Raw genomic sequence first — 16,722 nt, 5'->3', positions numbered from 1 at the left:
GTGCTCGTTCGCCAGGGAGAATCTCGGGGGTAGCAACTTTTCCCGTGCGAAACGCCTGGAATGCGAGCTGGTAACAATATTTACGACTGTTCCCCGAATATGCAGCGGCGACGCTACGACTTCGCGATGCAAAATTAACGAGGAAATAAGAGACGAGGGCGAGCAGGAGGCGTGGTTCAAAACGGTGCGAGTTCTGCACTGAATACGGTATACTACGCGCGAAATGGCCCGCGCGCCCTAAAACGGTCGAGGTAAATACTCAGACGATAAACTGTGCACCCTCGGAATTGCAAATACCCATTGTTTATGCCTTACTTAACGTATCTACAGAATTGAAATCGCCAATCGATACTAGAGAACAAGATTGTTAAATCGTGCGTTTCCCAGAGATAAAAAACGTATCGCACAATAAAATTCTGTTAGAAACGGAAGAACGTTCATAAGTTGAACAGTGATACATGGTTTGGACAAAGAGCATGAACGAACACCTTTCACAATACGCCAAATGACGATGAATTAAATTCACTTTGGGTAAAGGACCGAACGTGTGTCTTTGGCAATATTACCGTCAGCACATCGCAATTATGAATCGCCGTAACAGATAATTATGGTAATACGTGATTACGAATTAGTGGTAACGTAACGTGAATTTATGTAATTATTACAGTAATGAATCTGCTGGTCAACATGACTAATGTAACGGATTTCCCGCAACGGACATGACAAATACGTAAATCTGTATCACGATAATTACAGTAATCAAGCAGGCCTGTTCCCCCTGCCTCGTATATTGACGAGCATACCGGTGGCAGAAGACCGCGAAAAGTTGTTCCCAAAATTTCGTTCGCGCCCGCGTACCGTGCGCGACCGCGTTTTACGTGTGTGCGTTAACGCGTTAACTTTCATACGATAAAGTACCGCGAATTAGAGAGGCTTCCATAGTTTGCTCTTTAAACGCTAGATTAACAACGGGGATTCGAACGGATTAAACTTCATCCCGTTCCTCCTCCGTGATTGACTGTGTTATTAACTCGGATTCTGTACGTCGCATTGTTTTCATCGAACATTTATAAAATCAAAAATATGTAGAGCCTAGAAGCGAAAGTGTCACTGAACAAACAAAATTTACAGACGGCAAAACAAGTTCCAGAGCCGTCAAAACTCTAACGACAGAATCAAGCAAAACTGTATTATTTCTCCAAACAGATATAAGCACAATCGTTTCGCGACGGCAGCCGTGCCGTCCTTCCGGCCCTCGATCCCGACGTCCTTTATTCCCCGCGTTCCCCCGCGGGAGAAACCACTCTCCTCCCGTGGATTTCTCCACGTGTAGGTACATAGCATGTGCACTCGGTCCTGTCCCTTCTCGCGTGCACTTCTGCCACTTGCTCTCTCCGGTTTTTCCCTCTTGCTGGCACCGCGCACCGTCGTCGCGTCTGCGGCACAAGGCGCGATGCTTTTTTCCTTCAGCTCCCGTGGTACTTCAACCACGGCGCAACGCAGTCTGTTGGTGATTAGTGTGCTCATTACGCCCGACGCTAATGATGCTTGCATCGCCAGACAAAAGCTGTGACAATCGAGCATACGAGTTGCGAAGCTGCCGCGATGTCTCTCTCGTCGTTCCCCTCTTTACGCTCCCTCCTCTCTCTTCCCATTTTTTTCTGGTTCCCTCTCCGCGAGACTGTTTCCTTTCTTGCAACGTCTCCGTGGCCTTTTCCGTCAGCGGAACGCGGGCGAAGCCATATCCTATAAGCGTCACTTCGACGTGGTGACGCGCGAGAGAACATCCCTGAGACGTCAGAGCGACACCCACGCGGCCGCGTGGGCCGAGCGTCGTATGACCTAACCCAGTGGCGTCGAGATTTTTTGGCAAACTTCCATCGCGGAAGAAGTATCGTTCGTATTTACGTTTGAAAAGTCGGGGGATTGAGGGAAGAGTTACATGAAAATCAGTTGGAGACCTTCAGGATCGATATTCCATATCTCTTCGTCGGATAGGTTAAAGGTCACTCGTTTTACTGTCGTAGTTTATCTGAGAGGTTTTAATAGAAGAAAAACGTAAGGTTTGGTATGAAAAACTAAATTCAACGCAGAGGACGTTTTCACGTGAAACGTGCATTCAAACATTTTAATAGTAACCGTTGGAGTTAATTGCATTTGGTGGAAAACAAATTTTCAGACCGATTTTATGCTGAAGCTATTAAATAATCATTTTGCAAAATACAGAGAAAGAGAGAAAAAACAAAACGAATTGAGGAACGCGTGTGAAATGTGACGAAGGCTGAAGAGCGAGCGTGAGTCACGGGTTCGAAGAAAATTAATAGAACAGTGGTTCGATTATACGAACTAATTAGAGAGGATATGAATGCAGCCGGAACGGAACGGGCGACGCGACGCTTTAGAGCGTGACACATTTCCATTTTGAACAAGCAACATTTTAATTGCGACGCTCTGGAGCGCAATTAGGATAATGTTTTTAATTTTTCGGCTGGAAATTTTCTTGCACAGCTTCGGTTGCAATGCGAAAACACTAAGTATTTTTAATGAAAAGACTCTTTGACAATAGAATTTTAATCGTCATATCGAATGCGTTATGTTCTCCCCCCCGCCCCGCTTTGTGTTAATTTTTTCAAATTATTCTCTCATAGAAATTTCCCCGCGTATTGTCGCTAATACGACAATTATATGACGATTTCAGCGTCACGCGGTCATGAAATTATCGCGGAAATATTTCCGCCACATGCCGAGCGGACCGGTTGAATAAAAAAATTTTCAAAAGCGATATTAAACAGTCTTTTCAGCGGTTGCGTTGCAATGCGAATGAATTCAATATAATTCACTGGGAAAACTGATAGCCAAGCAAACGTGTACCACAGTCATATTTTTAATATCTATCGTTGAATTAAAATTAAAGTATATATGTATAGGAACTTCACATTTTCTAAAATGCGTATTGATTCGTTTATGTGAAAAGCTTTTAAAACAAAGATGTGATGAATTAAATTTGCCAAACATTTTATATTATATTTGACTTTCGAAAAATAAGTATTTCATTCCAGAATAATTGTAATTAATACTACAATCCTGTATGAAATATATGTAGCTAACTTTTCAGAATCTCGTCGCGAAAGGAGGAGTTTAACCAGCTAAGAATGAAGGTGTACGTCGAGGACGGCAGAGCGATTTCTTTCTCGAGAGGCGAAATAGGCCGCGGTGACGACACCGAAACGCGAGGAAATTAATAAATTGCTCAAACTTAAGTCGACCCTCTAAGTGCTGGGATAAAGGACTTTCATAAATTTCATTCCACGCACCCCAACGCTCACAGCGACGGTACCCTTTATCCCCTGTGAAGGAATGCCTCGTCGCTTAAACGCGCGATCTCCTCTTCGTCCGCGCCTCGCGAGAGTTTCCGCGCGAGAAAAACACCATTGAAATTAGTTCCGAGTTCGTAAGAAAGGGGCAAAACGTCGGACAAAATGTCTGTCCCGAAAAAACGATAATCACTTTACACGAGTACCGCTTAAATCCTTAGTTACTTTCCTTCCTCGTTCGCAATTAAATTCTCTCGTCGGTACAGGCCGTAAAAACGGAAGAATAAGAACTAAGGGGAACGAATCGTTTCCCTACCCAGACAATAACGTTCCCGGTGCGCCTTCGTTGCGGAATCGCGTCTTTCCCTCTCTCTCGAGGGTGGACGATACAGAAGCGGAAAGAGGGTGAGAAAGAACGCATCGTCCAAAAATGTTAATGACAAAATCGATGCTGGGCCGGCGGGCGTCTCGCGGAGCAATTAAACCATGGGTCTGCGAGCGATAATAGCGGATTTATTGCGAACCATTGGCAACCGACAGATTCCCCTCGTTACGCCACTATGCTTCGCCGAAGGTGGCAATTTTTACGCGAATAACAGAACCGATTGTTTCCAACCCCTCCTCCTCGACCGGCGAATATTCAGGTCTCCCCGGTAAGGTCGCGCTGGATGGCGCTAACAATGCTCGCGAACCGCCTTATCGAGTCGCCTTAATTGCATTTTTATCGTGATAAAAAATGAATCGTGAATCGGACAGAGCACGTTAGCACAGGGCTCGTTATCAACGGCTACAGCCAACTAACCAACCAACGCAACGATGGGTTGGTTAGGTTCGGTCGGCGTTGGTCGGACGATGCTGGTGTTGGCGGATATAGAATGTGGGGTTGGAGGGCGAGAAGTAACAGAGGGAGAAAAGGGGGGGGCGGCGGTCGGGGGCGCCGGAATGAATAGCAACGTGAAACAAAAGCACCGGGTTACAAATGGTGTGTATTCGCGACGGCATTGTTTTAAATGGCTGTCAGACGCCCGGAATTTATCCCGTTTTGCTACGTGACAAGCGCCATTAAATTTATTTATTCACCCACGCAGGCGCGCGCGAACCCGCTACGTCCGAGAATTCCCGCTCCCTCTCCGTCTGTCCTGAACGAGATGTTCTACAGGTGAGAGAGGATCGTTCAACGATTATTATCGATTCAACAGGGAACTCAGAGCTTTGCATAATTAATTCGTTGGTCTGATAGAATTTATCCTACTCGTGTTATTTGTGATACCCAGTATGATCTACAGAAATCGTTCTTAAAACCAAGAACTCAATCCTATTTTGTCTGTATATTTTTGTTTCTGTCCACACGTTTATTCCTCTTAAAAGTTAATATGGAGAAGCATGTTTGGCTACGTTTTATTGTTATATTACACAGATTTACAAGGAATTTCTCATATCCTTCTACCCCGCGGCGATGTTGATATAGGTCGGCCACGTTGCGCGGTTTGCGACTATGCTCTTTAATACACGTGACTCGGTTGCTGATATTTCATTCTTTTGATAGATTCTAACTCCGTTTATTTAATATGCCTCAAGTGGAAGCGCACGCAAGACTATAATAAATGTTATTTTATTCCTTGTATAATAAAATAAATTTATGTTTATTCCTAAAGTCATTTTACATGGAAAAATTTTGATGAAGTTCCGTGATTAATCGAACGCCCCGTAGAAATTGAGAAGGAAGCTTTTCGCTACATTTACTTGATGACGTACTAAATAACTGTTCAGAGAGATTGGACTGTCACGTGAGTTAATTGCTCTATAAATCCTTGCTAGGAGCCTCGCTAGAAATCTCGTACTAATAATTATGTGAGCAGAGCTAGGCGAAGATCGGAGCTGCTAAAGCTCAAGAAATCTCTTTGAAAGAATTATTTATTGTAACAGTCGACTGTTTGATGAACAAACGTGAAGGATAGAATGGAATAGAACAAAAAGGGAAGAGCGAACAGAGTGTGATAAGTCGGAAAGTAAACCATTCGTTGCACCCGCCTTATGTCTGACCAACGACATATTCTACTTATACTTCCGCGCGTCTGTCTCAAATATTGTTCAACCTTTACGAAAACAGAAGTTTCAAGGTAACTCGTGAGTTTTACCTGACGTGTAATTATAAACTCGACACTTGGCTCGACTGAAGAACGAGATGATTTGTCGCGATACGCGCGAACGCAATACATTACAAGAGTCGAAAGTTTCCCTTGAAGGAAGCCTCGACGAAACGAAGCAATCTTCGTGCCTCCAATCGACCAATCTCGATGACGTAATTGTCTTTTCAGCGAGCTTAGGCGAGCGAAGGGTAAACTTCCCGGAGAAAGGCCTGCAAGCCCGAAGTCCTTCACCGATAAACGATCGTTCGGAAGCGAAGTTCGCTTTGCGGCTTGAAATTAAACGAGCTCGCCGCCGAGGAGCGGCGATAGTTTCGAACCAGGTGGCAAGAGGCACCGGAGAGGAAACGGAGGAGGAAAAAAAGCTATAAAAGGAGAGAACCGAAGAAGAAAAAATAGAAGAGGCTGGCTGGTCTCGACCAATCCCGCGACGCGTTAATTCTTAATTTCTTAATTTCAAGTCGACCATTAAGCACCGCGTCAAAGAGGCCTTGGCTATGCGGAGTCGCCTCCCGATCTCGTCGTCTTCCTAAATCTCTTCCTTCCGGCACCCCCCAAACCGCGGCTTTCGAACGAAGAATCTCGGAAGTTAAAAGCGAGAGCAATTAAGCCGTGCCTCTTCGGAGATATCCACTCATTTTGCAAGTTACGTCGTCAAATACGTCCATCTAAGCTTTAAATCGCGCAGCTTCTGACGCGGCGGATTCTTAAAAAATTACGATGGGCGAGATTTTCATCGACGACGTAAAACGCACAGGCTAATTACTATAATCTATTATCGACACGAATTTTAATGTCGCATTATTAAAATCTAGTTAGGGGAAAATCATGAAACGTATTGCGAGAGAAAAAAAGGATTTGCTGAGTTTTGCTTTCGAATCGGATCGAATGAATTCCCATTTAAACGCGGGAAACGCATCACGCTCGATATAAGACGGCACTAATCCGTGAAAAACGTGCTTGTTCCTTTTGCCGATCGACAGGATGGATTTATGAGGGCAAATCCCTGATAAGGTTTACGTCCACAGTCGTATCCGTGTTTGCCATCGAGCCACGGTTCGATACATCAGCTTCGCTCGCGTGAAGGAGCTCCGTGGAACAAATAAATATAATGCAGTTACTGGAAATATCATCAGCTCACTCGAACGATTCAGAGTTTCACCATTCCGAAGATAAGGATTTATTTCCACTGCTCTTTTTCCTCACCCGGTTTTACCCTTTCTTTTTACATCTCGACCGTTTTATCGAACAAGGTTAAAGCATAAAAGGCACGATACGACCAGGATAGGACTCTCGATTCACCGTCTGATACGATGTAAAAAAAAATACCGAGAATTAGTTGTTGCGAAAAAAAGCATGAGCTTCGATTAAATTGCATCATTAATTCCATTTGCGAACGGTTTTCTACTGTGAACGGTTTCAACCGTCTGACATAAAGCTCGATAGCAGAAATTTATTCCTTGAAATTCTCTCACGAAGAGTTAACTCGATCGAGAAAAAGAATGACACGCTATCGATTCGTTCACGAGATTTCCAGGTATCAGTAAAGAAACTGAATGTAACGAATTTACCGGCAATACCATTAGCTTTATCAGTCGACTTATGCCGCGGTTATCTCATCGCGTGGAGATCTCTCTCCCGTTTCGCCCTTAACATCGGATATCAAGGCTCGGCCAGAGCTCAACTGACCTGAAACGGGCAAATGAAATAAGGATACGACCGGATTCGGTTCGGCAATTCGTGTGTTTGCGACCCGAGCATTGACGTGCCTGCTGTAGCTGTTTGTACACACGTACACGATCGACGTTGCGCATTTGCTACTACGTGCAGCTGTACACCGTCGCACTAACGACGCAACAAAAGAACTAGCACTAGCAAGTAATGGTCAATTTTCGCTCCTTACAATTATCCTCGTTACAGTCAATTTATTTGCTTCCTGCATCTTCTACGATATACTTCTGTACTGTTAAATTGATAAGAAGAAGTGTTATGATAACAAGGTACGAATCCCGATCAAATATTTTAGGCAAACTTGATTTATTCGTTTCACTGTACACGCTCTCAACGTCGTCCGTTTGCGATGCCATAATCGAACCGACTAACACACGCCAGCCCCATGTACTTTTGTGCGCATCTGAACGCGATCGTATCTCCGTATGTGGGTCAGACACACAAGGGAAGCGAGCTCGAACCGCTCCGAGCAGGAAACTCTGCATTCGGAACCGGACGAGACTTTCAACGAACGGGGAACGAAAGAGAGAAGGGTTGGAAAAAGGGTGAGGCCACAGGCAGCGTGCAGCGACGGCTGGGTCGAGTCAAGAGGCTGGAGATAGTGCTCTGATATCTCAAATCCATTTCTGGCTCGTGCCACGAGTCGTGGACAACCGTCGACCTCGACGACTTTCCCTACTTTTCACCCACTAGCTTCGAACCTCGTCTCGCACGCGAACGCGACGCGACGAGACTTTGGCAAAAATGAAATTTTCATTCTCAAGTATAATTATTCTGCGAAATGCATTAAACATCCGGTCGAAACTCGTTCGAAAGCGCGAATAGTAATTGTATAAAAGATATTACTGGGTTTAACATCATGTAAGATTTAAACGCGAACTGTGATGACTAAATTATTATGAAACGCGGTAGAAATTACAGGACGCTCGTAACTTTTAGACTATTTCCGATGTGAAATTCTTAATAACGTTTTAAAGTCTTACTTTATTAACGGAAAAGAAAGGCTGGATTTCTTTAGACAATCACGGTATATTACGTACTTTAGTGGTTCCCGTGCTTTATTCTTGTTGAAATAACCCATTCAATTTTTACGACGGTCTACATTGTTTCAACTGTACACGGGTTTCTTTTATTAATCTTGTTACCGCTATGATGTATATTTTGTCTTTCAAATTGTAGTGCAGTCTCTTTATATTAAAAAATATCGAGGAAATCTACAGACATTGTCTTTTATCCCTTACGAAGAAACTTTTTTATTTCGATTCTTTAAACAAGAGCTATTGTCGAAATACATAATTCTTTGTAAATCTAATTATAGTTTTAATGTGTACTTTAAACCAGAGACTAAAGTAAGAATTTCACTGCCAGGCTATTGTTCTTTTAAAATATTAAACCGACTGTACTTCCCGCAATTTTACTTGGCGAAATAAGGAGAGAAGAGAATTGTCATTGACAATTGGCAAACTGTTAATTCTATTTACACTATCAGGAGAACCTGAAACGAGGCGAGTAGCGTCAGTTCCATAAATCAAGCTGAAGCACCATTATCTGTCTCGTACACCGTGGCCGGTGAATCGCGATGGCTATTACGAGGGGGCGATAGAAGCCCCGGAGAAGTTCGCACAATAACGCGTAATGGTCGGCGCAGTCTCGGCAAAGGTCGATAAAGGCTAATTAACAGAAATCCTCGTCTCAGGTGGCCCATCTACGACCGATTCCTAATCACTTAAAACCGGAGAACCGTCTCGAGAGCGAACGCCAGAATACGACCACGACAGACGTCGGGGCCTTAACGCGACGAGCCTGATATTATGTACCCGGCTATCACAGTTTAGCTGCCAAAATTCTGATTACCTCTCGACTAGCTTATACACCCGTGGAGATTTCAGTGGATATTGAGATTGCTCATTTACTATCACCTTGTTCAGAATTTCGCGAGCATTGTGACGGATAACGAGTCAGGATTGTAGTTTGATCGCGTGAATCACGGTGGTACTCATTTCGTATATAGACTGTCTATTAGGAAAAGGAGACGTTCAACGTGACAAAAAATGCATGAAACGTTATTGAGCCAGATAATTCAAAAACAAAACGGTATTGAAACTGGGAATATCAATTTGAGGCCAAACGACATGGAAGTGCACGTTAAATTCAAATGAACAACCACTAAAATCGCGTTAGAATGGCCGAAACGATAAACGTCCGGAGGTAGAAAGCTTTTGGACCGATGTCGCTGTCAAATTTTGCGTTTCGCAGGACAGCAAACGGGAAATAAGCAAAACGCTGAACAGTATCGACCACGTATCGCGCGGGTTGGCAGGCTCGACGAAAATAATGATTCCTACGGTGCCGCGACAATGATCACCGGCTGGCTGTCCGCCTGGGTACACCGTGACGAGAAAATCGTCCGGGCACAACGAGCACGATGATTCCGGTTCGACCGCTCAGCTCCGAGCCGTCCGCTCTGACACGCGACAAACTGTCAGTGATATACGGCCGGCCGAACGTCGAATGTTTGTCACCGCGAGCTTCACGGCTGCGTGACTCGCGATTTACGCTTAACCGTCATTAATCAGGGTTCTTTATCGTATGCGTATTGCGTGTACTCACCGGGCCGAACTGTTCGAAGTAGTTTTTCACGTCCTCCAGTGTCGTCGGTGCCGAAAGTCCACCGACGAATATCTTCTTTGTCCTTGTCACCATCTGTAAACAAGGGAGAAGTTATGTAAGTCATTAAAATGCGATACAGCGAATATTCCTTCCGCGATACATCAGCTGATTTTTGAATCTGTACGCCGTTTAGATAATGTATTACTGATTTGTTTACTCAGGGAAAAAGTATTACACCAAGTATGAAAATAATGTGAAAACCCGCGTAAAATATGTTGTACAACGAATATGCATCGAGTCAAGCTCCATGGATTGTATTTGTAACAGTTTAATCTCGTACAACCTTACGTCCACTTGTTTTCATAAAATAGACATTGCTTTTCATATTATGTATTCATATACATATATACGTATGTACTTCTCTTTCTGATATACCAAAATGAATAGTGAAGCACCTTGAACAAGTGCGAGCTAACCTCAAATTAGGAATGCTGACGCTAACTTAATTATACATGTTCTCATTAATAAAAAGAAAGAATTATAGTCTGAGCGATATAGAGATCTAAAATTCGTTTACCTAACGTCGAGTTTCGTATATTGTGTCACACAATACATGCTTTCACAACTTAAAACAAAACCATTCATCACTGCTGCCGAACCACTCACTACTAACCAGTGCCGATCACAGAGCACAGCTGACTGAGAGAGCGCGCGGCGCATAAACACAGGCGCGCGGTTTGTCTTGGTTTGAAGTCTCGCGAGGCTATGAAACTAACACGTACCTGTTTCGATAACACGACTCAATGTTCGTCTTTGACCTCGTGTTACGTAACGTCGAACGAATATTGTATCAGCTGCACACGGGAACGTAAGTTGAAATTGGTCCGGAATTCTGAATATGTATAATGCAACTCGTAGGTGGAATATTATAACAGAGCACGAATACATTTTCTGTTTTTTACGTGTTACACGGAATTCGAAATGCATTTGGTGAAATTTTCTATTGTCGTAGAAAAAGAGAACAATGGAATCAAATTACCCATCGCGCGTTCGGGCATTTCGTTTGGAAAGTTTCCCTGCACCGTGAAATCCGAATTCCTGTTCCACGTACATATATACATACATACATACATACGTACGTACGTAGATGCATATGGACAGTGCAGGGGTTTTATAAACAGCTATTGATCGACACCCATATATTTGCATCAACGTGGCCGCACACGCGGAGGGCCATCGCCAAATCGTCCCGCGTTCATATTTGGCATGAAAAATGGAGCGTACCAGGAAGCAGAAACGATATTTATTTCCTTCGCGAAAACGCATCGAAACTCGTTATCATATTTTCAATAAATTTGGTTAACCGACGAGAGCCGATGAAAATAAATTTTCGTTTAGAAGAACAAGCGTTAAAGCAGCCGTGCGAAATGACGAATATCTGCTGCTACGTCGTACCTCCGCACGTAACGCCGAATATCAATTGCAAAGGAAACAACTTTTCCCGTAGGAAAATAAAATAACACAAAATATATTTCAATGTTTGCTCGCAGTAACGTTTAAATATTCTATTTGAGCTTCGGGCGAGGTATATAATATCCTGTTCCCAAAAAAGGGTCCGAACGAAAAATTGCACGGCTTTGGAATTTTTTAGATGACTGCTCCTGCGTAACGATTTATTTTTTGCGGATGCATTAAAATTTATATTTAATCGCTATCATAATCGTTAAAAAATTTAAGATTTCCCAGCTTACTGAAACCGTTTCATCATCCATTCCGGAACATATTTACTCTGGACATACATACATATTTATATTTGCAGTTTAGAGAATGCTTAAAGAGTGCAGAATCTCGTTAGATCTGGACAAATCAAATCGGAGAACATCGGTCTAGCTGCAATTCATTAATGAACGTACGATGTTTGGAAATAATTATTTGTTAAATCGAGGAAAACGTGCATGTATTGAGCAATTATAATTTTGCGTTGTGCATAGCATCTAAAAGGAGTGCACGGGAGAGAAGAATGAGTTAGATAATCGGAACGAAGCTATTGTCTTTCGCTGCAACAATTTTCGTTGTCCTAACTATAGTGCGTGCATTTTAACGGTCAAGATAGAGGGGCCCGAAGTGAGTCGGATTGCGGCTCGAATGGCTCTGAATACCGGCCCTAGAAACCGTTCCGTCGGAATCACAGCGGAAGAAACATCGTATCGCGGCGAAACTAATTACCAGTGGCTGTTTTAACGGCAACGTCGGGGATAATCGCGGCGGAAAAAAGAAGAAGAAAAGGAACGCATTCAGAAAGAGAGCATCTTAATAACACGATCGCGATGTAATAAAGCTCCGCCGTCGGAAGAAAATTTCAGAGCGGAGTAGAAGCCACTGGCTGGAACCAGTGCCGCGTGGAAAAGAGAACGACGAAACGCGGTAAGGTAGCAACCGTGGCGGGGGGTACCGATGGCAGAGCGGGTACTGAATACAGCGGAAATGGTAGAAGAGGTAAACTCTGGTAATTTCAGTGATGGCTGGGCTTAGACCTCTCTATATCCGGTGAGTAACGCAAACCCCTTGGCGCAAGTCCTTCCACCTCGTGGTCCCTGAAACTCGACCCACTCTTTTCCTCTTACTTGCCTCTCTTTCTAATCCCACCCTACCGCTCGAGCTCATCCCCGTGTCCCTCTCTCATCTCATGGGAGGCAGTGGATGGCTCGCGAACCTCAGCCGCCCCCGGAGCTCCGGCTAATCAGCGAAGTGTATAAAGTCCCGGGAATGAAAATAAAACGGGCTCCGGATCTCGAAAATTAAATAAATGACTCGGCTCGATTCCGTCTGCGAGAACGTGGCTCGTTTGAAAGAACCTCGAGAATGACAGACGAGGAGGAACAGAGAGAAAGGCTGGCCGAGAAAATCGGCCGGAGGGTCTCGCGCGGTGGGGCGGACGGACGAAGACAGTGTGAGGAAGAAGGGATAGGGGGAAATGAGCAGAGAGATAGACGTGGATAAATAACGAGAACGAAAGAACGGTCAGAGGATACACGAGGTAAAGGGGAACCACTTATTCGAATGAAGTTGCAGCGGCATGTAGCTCGCTCGCTGCAGCCAGTCCGGAAGTGCCAAAAGAGGGAATTGAAGTTCCCTGATATCCAGGCGCTGCTGGACGGGTTTCGGCCTAAGAGCCGCGCCCTGGCTGAGCTGCTGAAATTTTATTACGCTCCGCTACGCTCGGTCTCGTTTTGGTAATGAGCGCATTGTCGTGCAAACGAGACACTTCAACCAGGCACCGAGCGTCAGTACCTAACCGAGACACGGCGATCGTCTCTTCTTCTTTCACCGCCGCGAACTCTTTTCACCCGTTACGCGGATAAGAAGTCGGATTGGCTTCACGCGAACACCATGGGATTCGCTTTGTAATTGCTTCGTCAAAGTTCCGCGAAATTCCGCCAACCCCGTCCCTCCTGAATTCAAAATGAGCGTGAAGTTCCATGGCACTTGGATAATGAAAGAGCCACAACGAGTTTGACAAAAACCGAAACCTGGCACAATCGTTCAATGAAAAATGAAGTGGCAAAATGTAATTATCCAGGTTAAAAAAGTGAACACCAAGTAGGAGTCGTTAGCGGAGGTAAGCGCAGATAACCGGCGAAATGGTAATGGAAACTCGGAGAGTTCCACTTATTATGCCATAGCATTATGTAAATATACAGGAAGACTATTACAATTTTACAACTTAGTAGCGGCCGGCTTTATAGTTTCATCGCTGCGAGGGCCATCTCATTCGCGTTCTTCCTTTCCAACTCTCTCGCGGTCGTACGATCCAAAACCAGAAAATCCGTAACGCGATACAAATAAAACAATCTGTCGTTGTTTTATTTAAAAATCCTATCCATCTCGACTCCGACACGACGTTATTAATCGTAGAACAGTTCTCTTGTACATGGTATATAAGAAGAAATATAGATCGTTCGAATATAAATTACGAAGTTTGATAAAAGGAATTTAAAAGTTGTAGATAACAAAAGGTACGTGGAGCGCATTAGCAAGAATGAAATATTTCCAAGATTGTTGTCAGCGTGCACGCCATAGTTCTTAATGTCAACTAGTGTACACGCATTCAATAAATTTCAGTGAAAGGCAATTTCCTTCTGGCAGTCGATTAATCTATCCCTTTACCGGGTATACTTCTTCCGCCAGACCAATGTGTGGTCATTTTTTATCATCAGTTCTTGAAACTTTGCAGAGATAAAACCCAGGAACTTCATCCCGGCGAGATAGCCGATCCATCATGTGGTTTCAAATTTTCAACCATCGCGGAAAATCGTGAACGCTGCCAAAGATTTCAGCCTTCCGAGAACCTCATCAATGAAATATTTCCTATTATCCTTCCATTTAATTCCAGGTGTATGTAACATAGCCAATCATTCAAACCATTCGAGAATACACTAATAATCATAATTTTATTTGAGTACTGATAATCTTTTTAAAAATCCCGAGGCTGATCCTTTCTCCAAACCGTAATCGCATCAAGTGATAAATCATACCGTATCGGTTTTACACGGTACGAACACATCCCTATTAATCTCATAATCGTCCTCGGCACGGGAGAAAAAGGGGAACGACATGGGCGGAAACAGCGCAAGGTGTTCGAACAAGGGAAACGGTTAAAATAAATATTGGAGTAAAAGTCGGTGAGTGGGCGGCGCCGGTTTTAACGGTCCCAAACCGTTAAATCTGCCTAGCGAGCGGCGGATATTGTCGCGTGGAATGGCAAGGAGAACGCTTTGCTCGTTCGCAATTATTGTGAAAGTTTAATCGGCCGCTATACGCCGCGCTGATGAGACTGCGAGGGAGCACGTGATACCAATGCACGTATATACCTGGCGTCCGGTATATGCATGTAGATCGCAAAAACTTTCAGAGCCACCGGTATCGTTCAGAGAATGTTTCGCAATTTTTGTCCCTCTATCTCCGCAATACGGATGAAGGGAGACATACAGAGAAACGTTTTAAACGGCATGATGCATTAACCAGAGAACGTATAAAATGCTGCCTAGTTCCTATTTATTTTCTGATTCGTATGCTTCTTAAGCACGATGACCTCTTAATCGTTCACAATTTATTCCGTTCATGGGAGAGGGAATTCGATTTAACGATTATACGAATATCTGTCGAACTGTTTCTACTATCCAGTGAAATACCAGATACTCTCGCTATAATATTTTTTCGATAGAGGAATTGATACGTGTCAATTAAAAGAATTGTGCGCAACAACGATCCCATTGTTTCCAAATGTTTACCATTGCGACTGCTACATTCATTTCCCAATAATTGGAAACCAGAAAAACGGCTGAGCGACGTAAGAACACGATAAGTTCTTTAGAAAAAGCGAGACAGAAACGACGGTCGAAGATTAATACTTCCCGATGGTTCAAAAAGTGGCAGTGAATCGTTCGAGAGGGTGCGAAGGGTTGAAAGATATACTGCAACAAGCGAAGCTGCGGTGGAAAAGTAGGGCAAAAGGGTGGGAAAAAGAAAAAAACGAAACGGTTATCATCCAGTGGGATGCAAGTTAGGTCTTCGATATACGCGGATCCCCCTTTCTTACTTTTTTCCTGCTTCCGCGCTACCCATTTTTTCTCGATCTCGACGTATCCCGGCTCCACCCGCGTCCTTTCGATGTCCATTTACGCGACAAAACGGAATTATCTCATGTCACGCAATTTCTGCTCGTCCACCAGTCTTGCCTCTACTACACGTCCCTTGTTTTGTCCGCGAGAATTACTCGTTCAGGTGTTTCTTTGCCACACTGGTCAATGAGAGGAAGATATATAGTTAGCGATGTTAGCTGGAACTTCGACTCAAAGGAAGTAATGAAGTTCAGAGCAAAAAAGCTGGTCTAAGTATTCGATGTTCCTTGGAAAGAAAATCAACTTTCAAATTGCAGTTTGCGTTCGACTATATTAAAAGATTTGGTCCGAATTATCGTTTAATAAAACAGTTTATCATTTCATGGATACATCACTCAGTATATTAAGACATCCATTACAAACATGTAAATTTGTTTCCTCTCTCTCTGTACTTGACAATCATACTTCTTTCCGAGGTAAAACTCAAACGGATCGAGAAACGAAAGTCGTTAAGGATGTATTGGCTATACAGTTAATACCAAAAGTTTATGTACCTTAGAAAAACGCATTTCCTATGATTAAAAATAGTGAATTCTTCTTCTACTTTCGATATTTAACGAGTTACGTATGATTATTTGGCATTTTATTGATGTTGACAAAATCCGACCATTCCAGCGTCGAAACGGCGAACTTTTGGAAAAAAATTTCGTTTTTCCTCAATAACTCCTAAACCCTTGAAGATACGGGAAAATTGCATAGGACCTTTCTTGTAGAGGACGACGAGATCTATAATTTCTGTATAAAAGTTTTTCGTTAGCATTAATAGTTAAAGAGTTATTGACAAAAAACGAAAAAACAGTTTTTTGCAAATAACTCGTAAACTATCGATGCTAGCAACAAACTTTTATATGGAAATTGTAGATCTCGTCGTCCTCTACAAGAAAGGTCCTATGCAATTTTTCCGTATCTCCATCCGTTTGGGAGTTATTGGCAAAAAACGAAAATTTCGCGAAATTTGAAGGGGTACCCCTTGGAAAAATCTCGGAAAAATCGAAAATTTTTTTTTTCTCGAAATATTGAAAAATGCTTCAAGTGAAAGTTGTAGGTGATACTATTACCCATGAAAAATTTGAAATCACTATAATTTAACCTTTGAGTAGTAATAGGAATCTATAATAACAAATTCAATATGCTAGCATTGTTTAAGTTATACATCCTTAAAAATCCTTGTTCGTCACAAAAAGAGGATCAGGATTAAAACGAGGAACGTCAGACAGTCTATTATACCGGATGCAGCTG

The 16,722-nt window shown here is 43.3% G+C and overlaps 1 protein-coding gene across 12 annotated transcripts in view; it reads right to left on the bottom strand.

Moving 5' to 3' along the window:
• Rbp6 (RNA-binding protein 6) overlaps positions 1-16,722 on the bottom strand; it is a 626,456-nt gene that overhangs the window by 165,184 nt on the left and 444,550 nt on the right. For 11 of the 12 annotated variants that reach the window (XM_018037297.2, XM_018037296.2, XM_026819814.1 and 8 more), the window contains one exon: positions 9,803-9,895. In XM_018037297.2, coding sequence (XP_017892786.1) covers positions 9,803-9,895 — 93 coding nt within the window. Of the gene's footprint in view, positions 1-9,802; positions 9,896-10,379; positions 10,515-16,722 lie in introns of those variants that run through there. The other variant, XM_026819817.1, reaches the window with a different exon arrangement.

Source organism: Ceratina calcarata, unplaced genomic scaffold (genome assembly GCF_001652005.2).
Source record: "Ceratina calcarata isolate Rehan_Ccalc_2016 unplaced genomic scaffold, ASM165200v1 scaffold162.2, whole genome shotgun sequence".
Lineage (NCBI taxonomy): Eukaryota > Metazoa > Arthropoda > Insecta > Hymenoptera > Apidae > Ceratina > Ceratina calcarata.
This window is presented reverse-complemented; position numbering and strand designations above follow the sequence as displayed.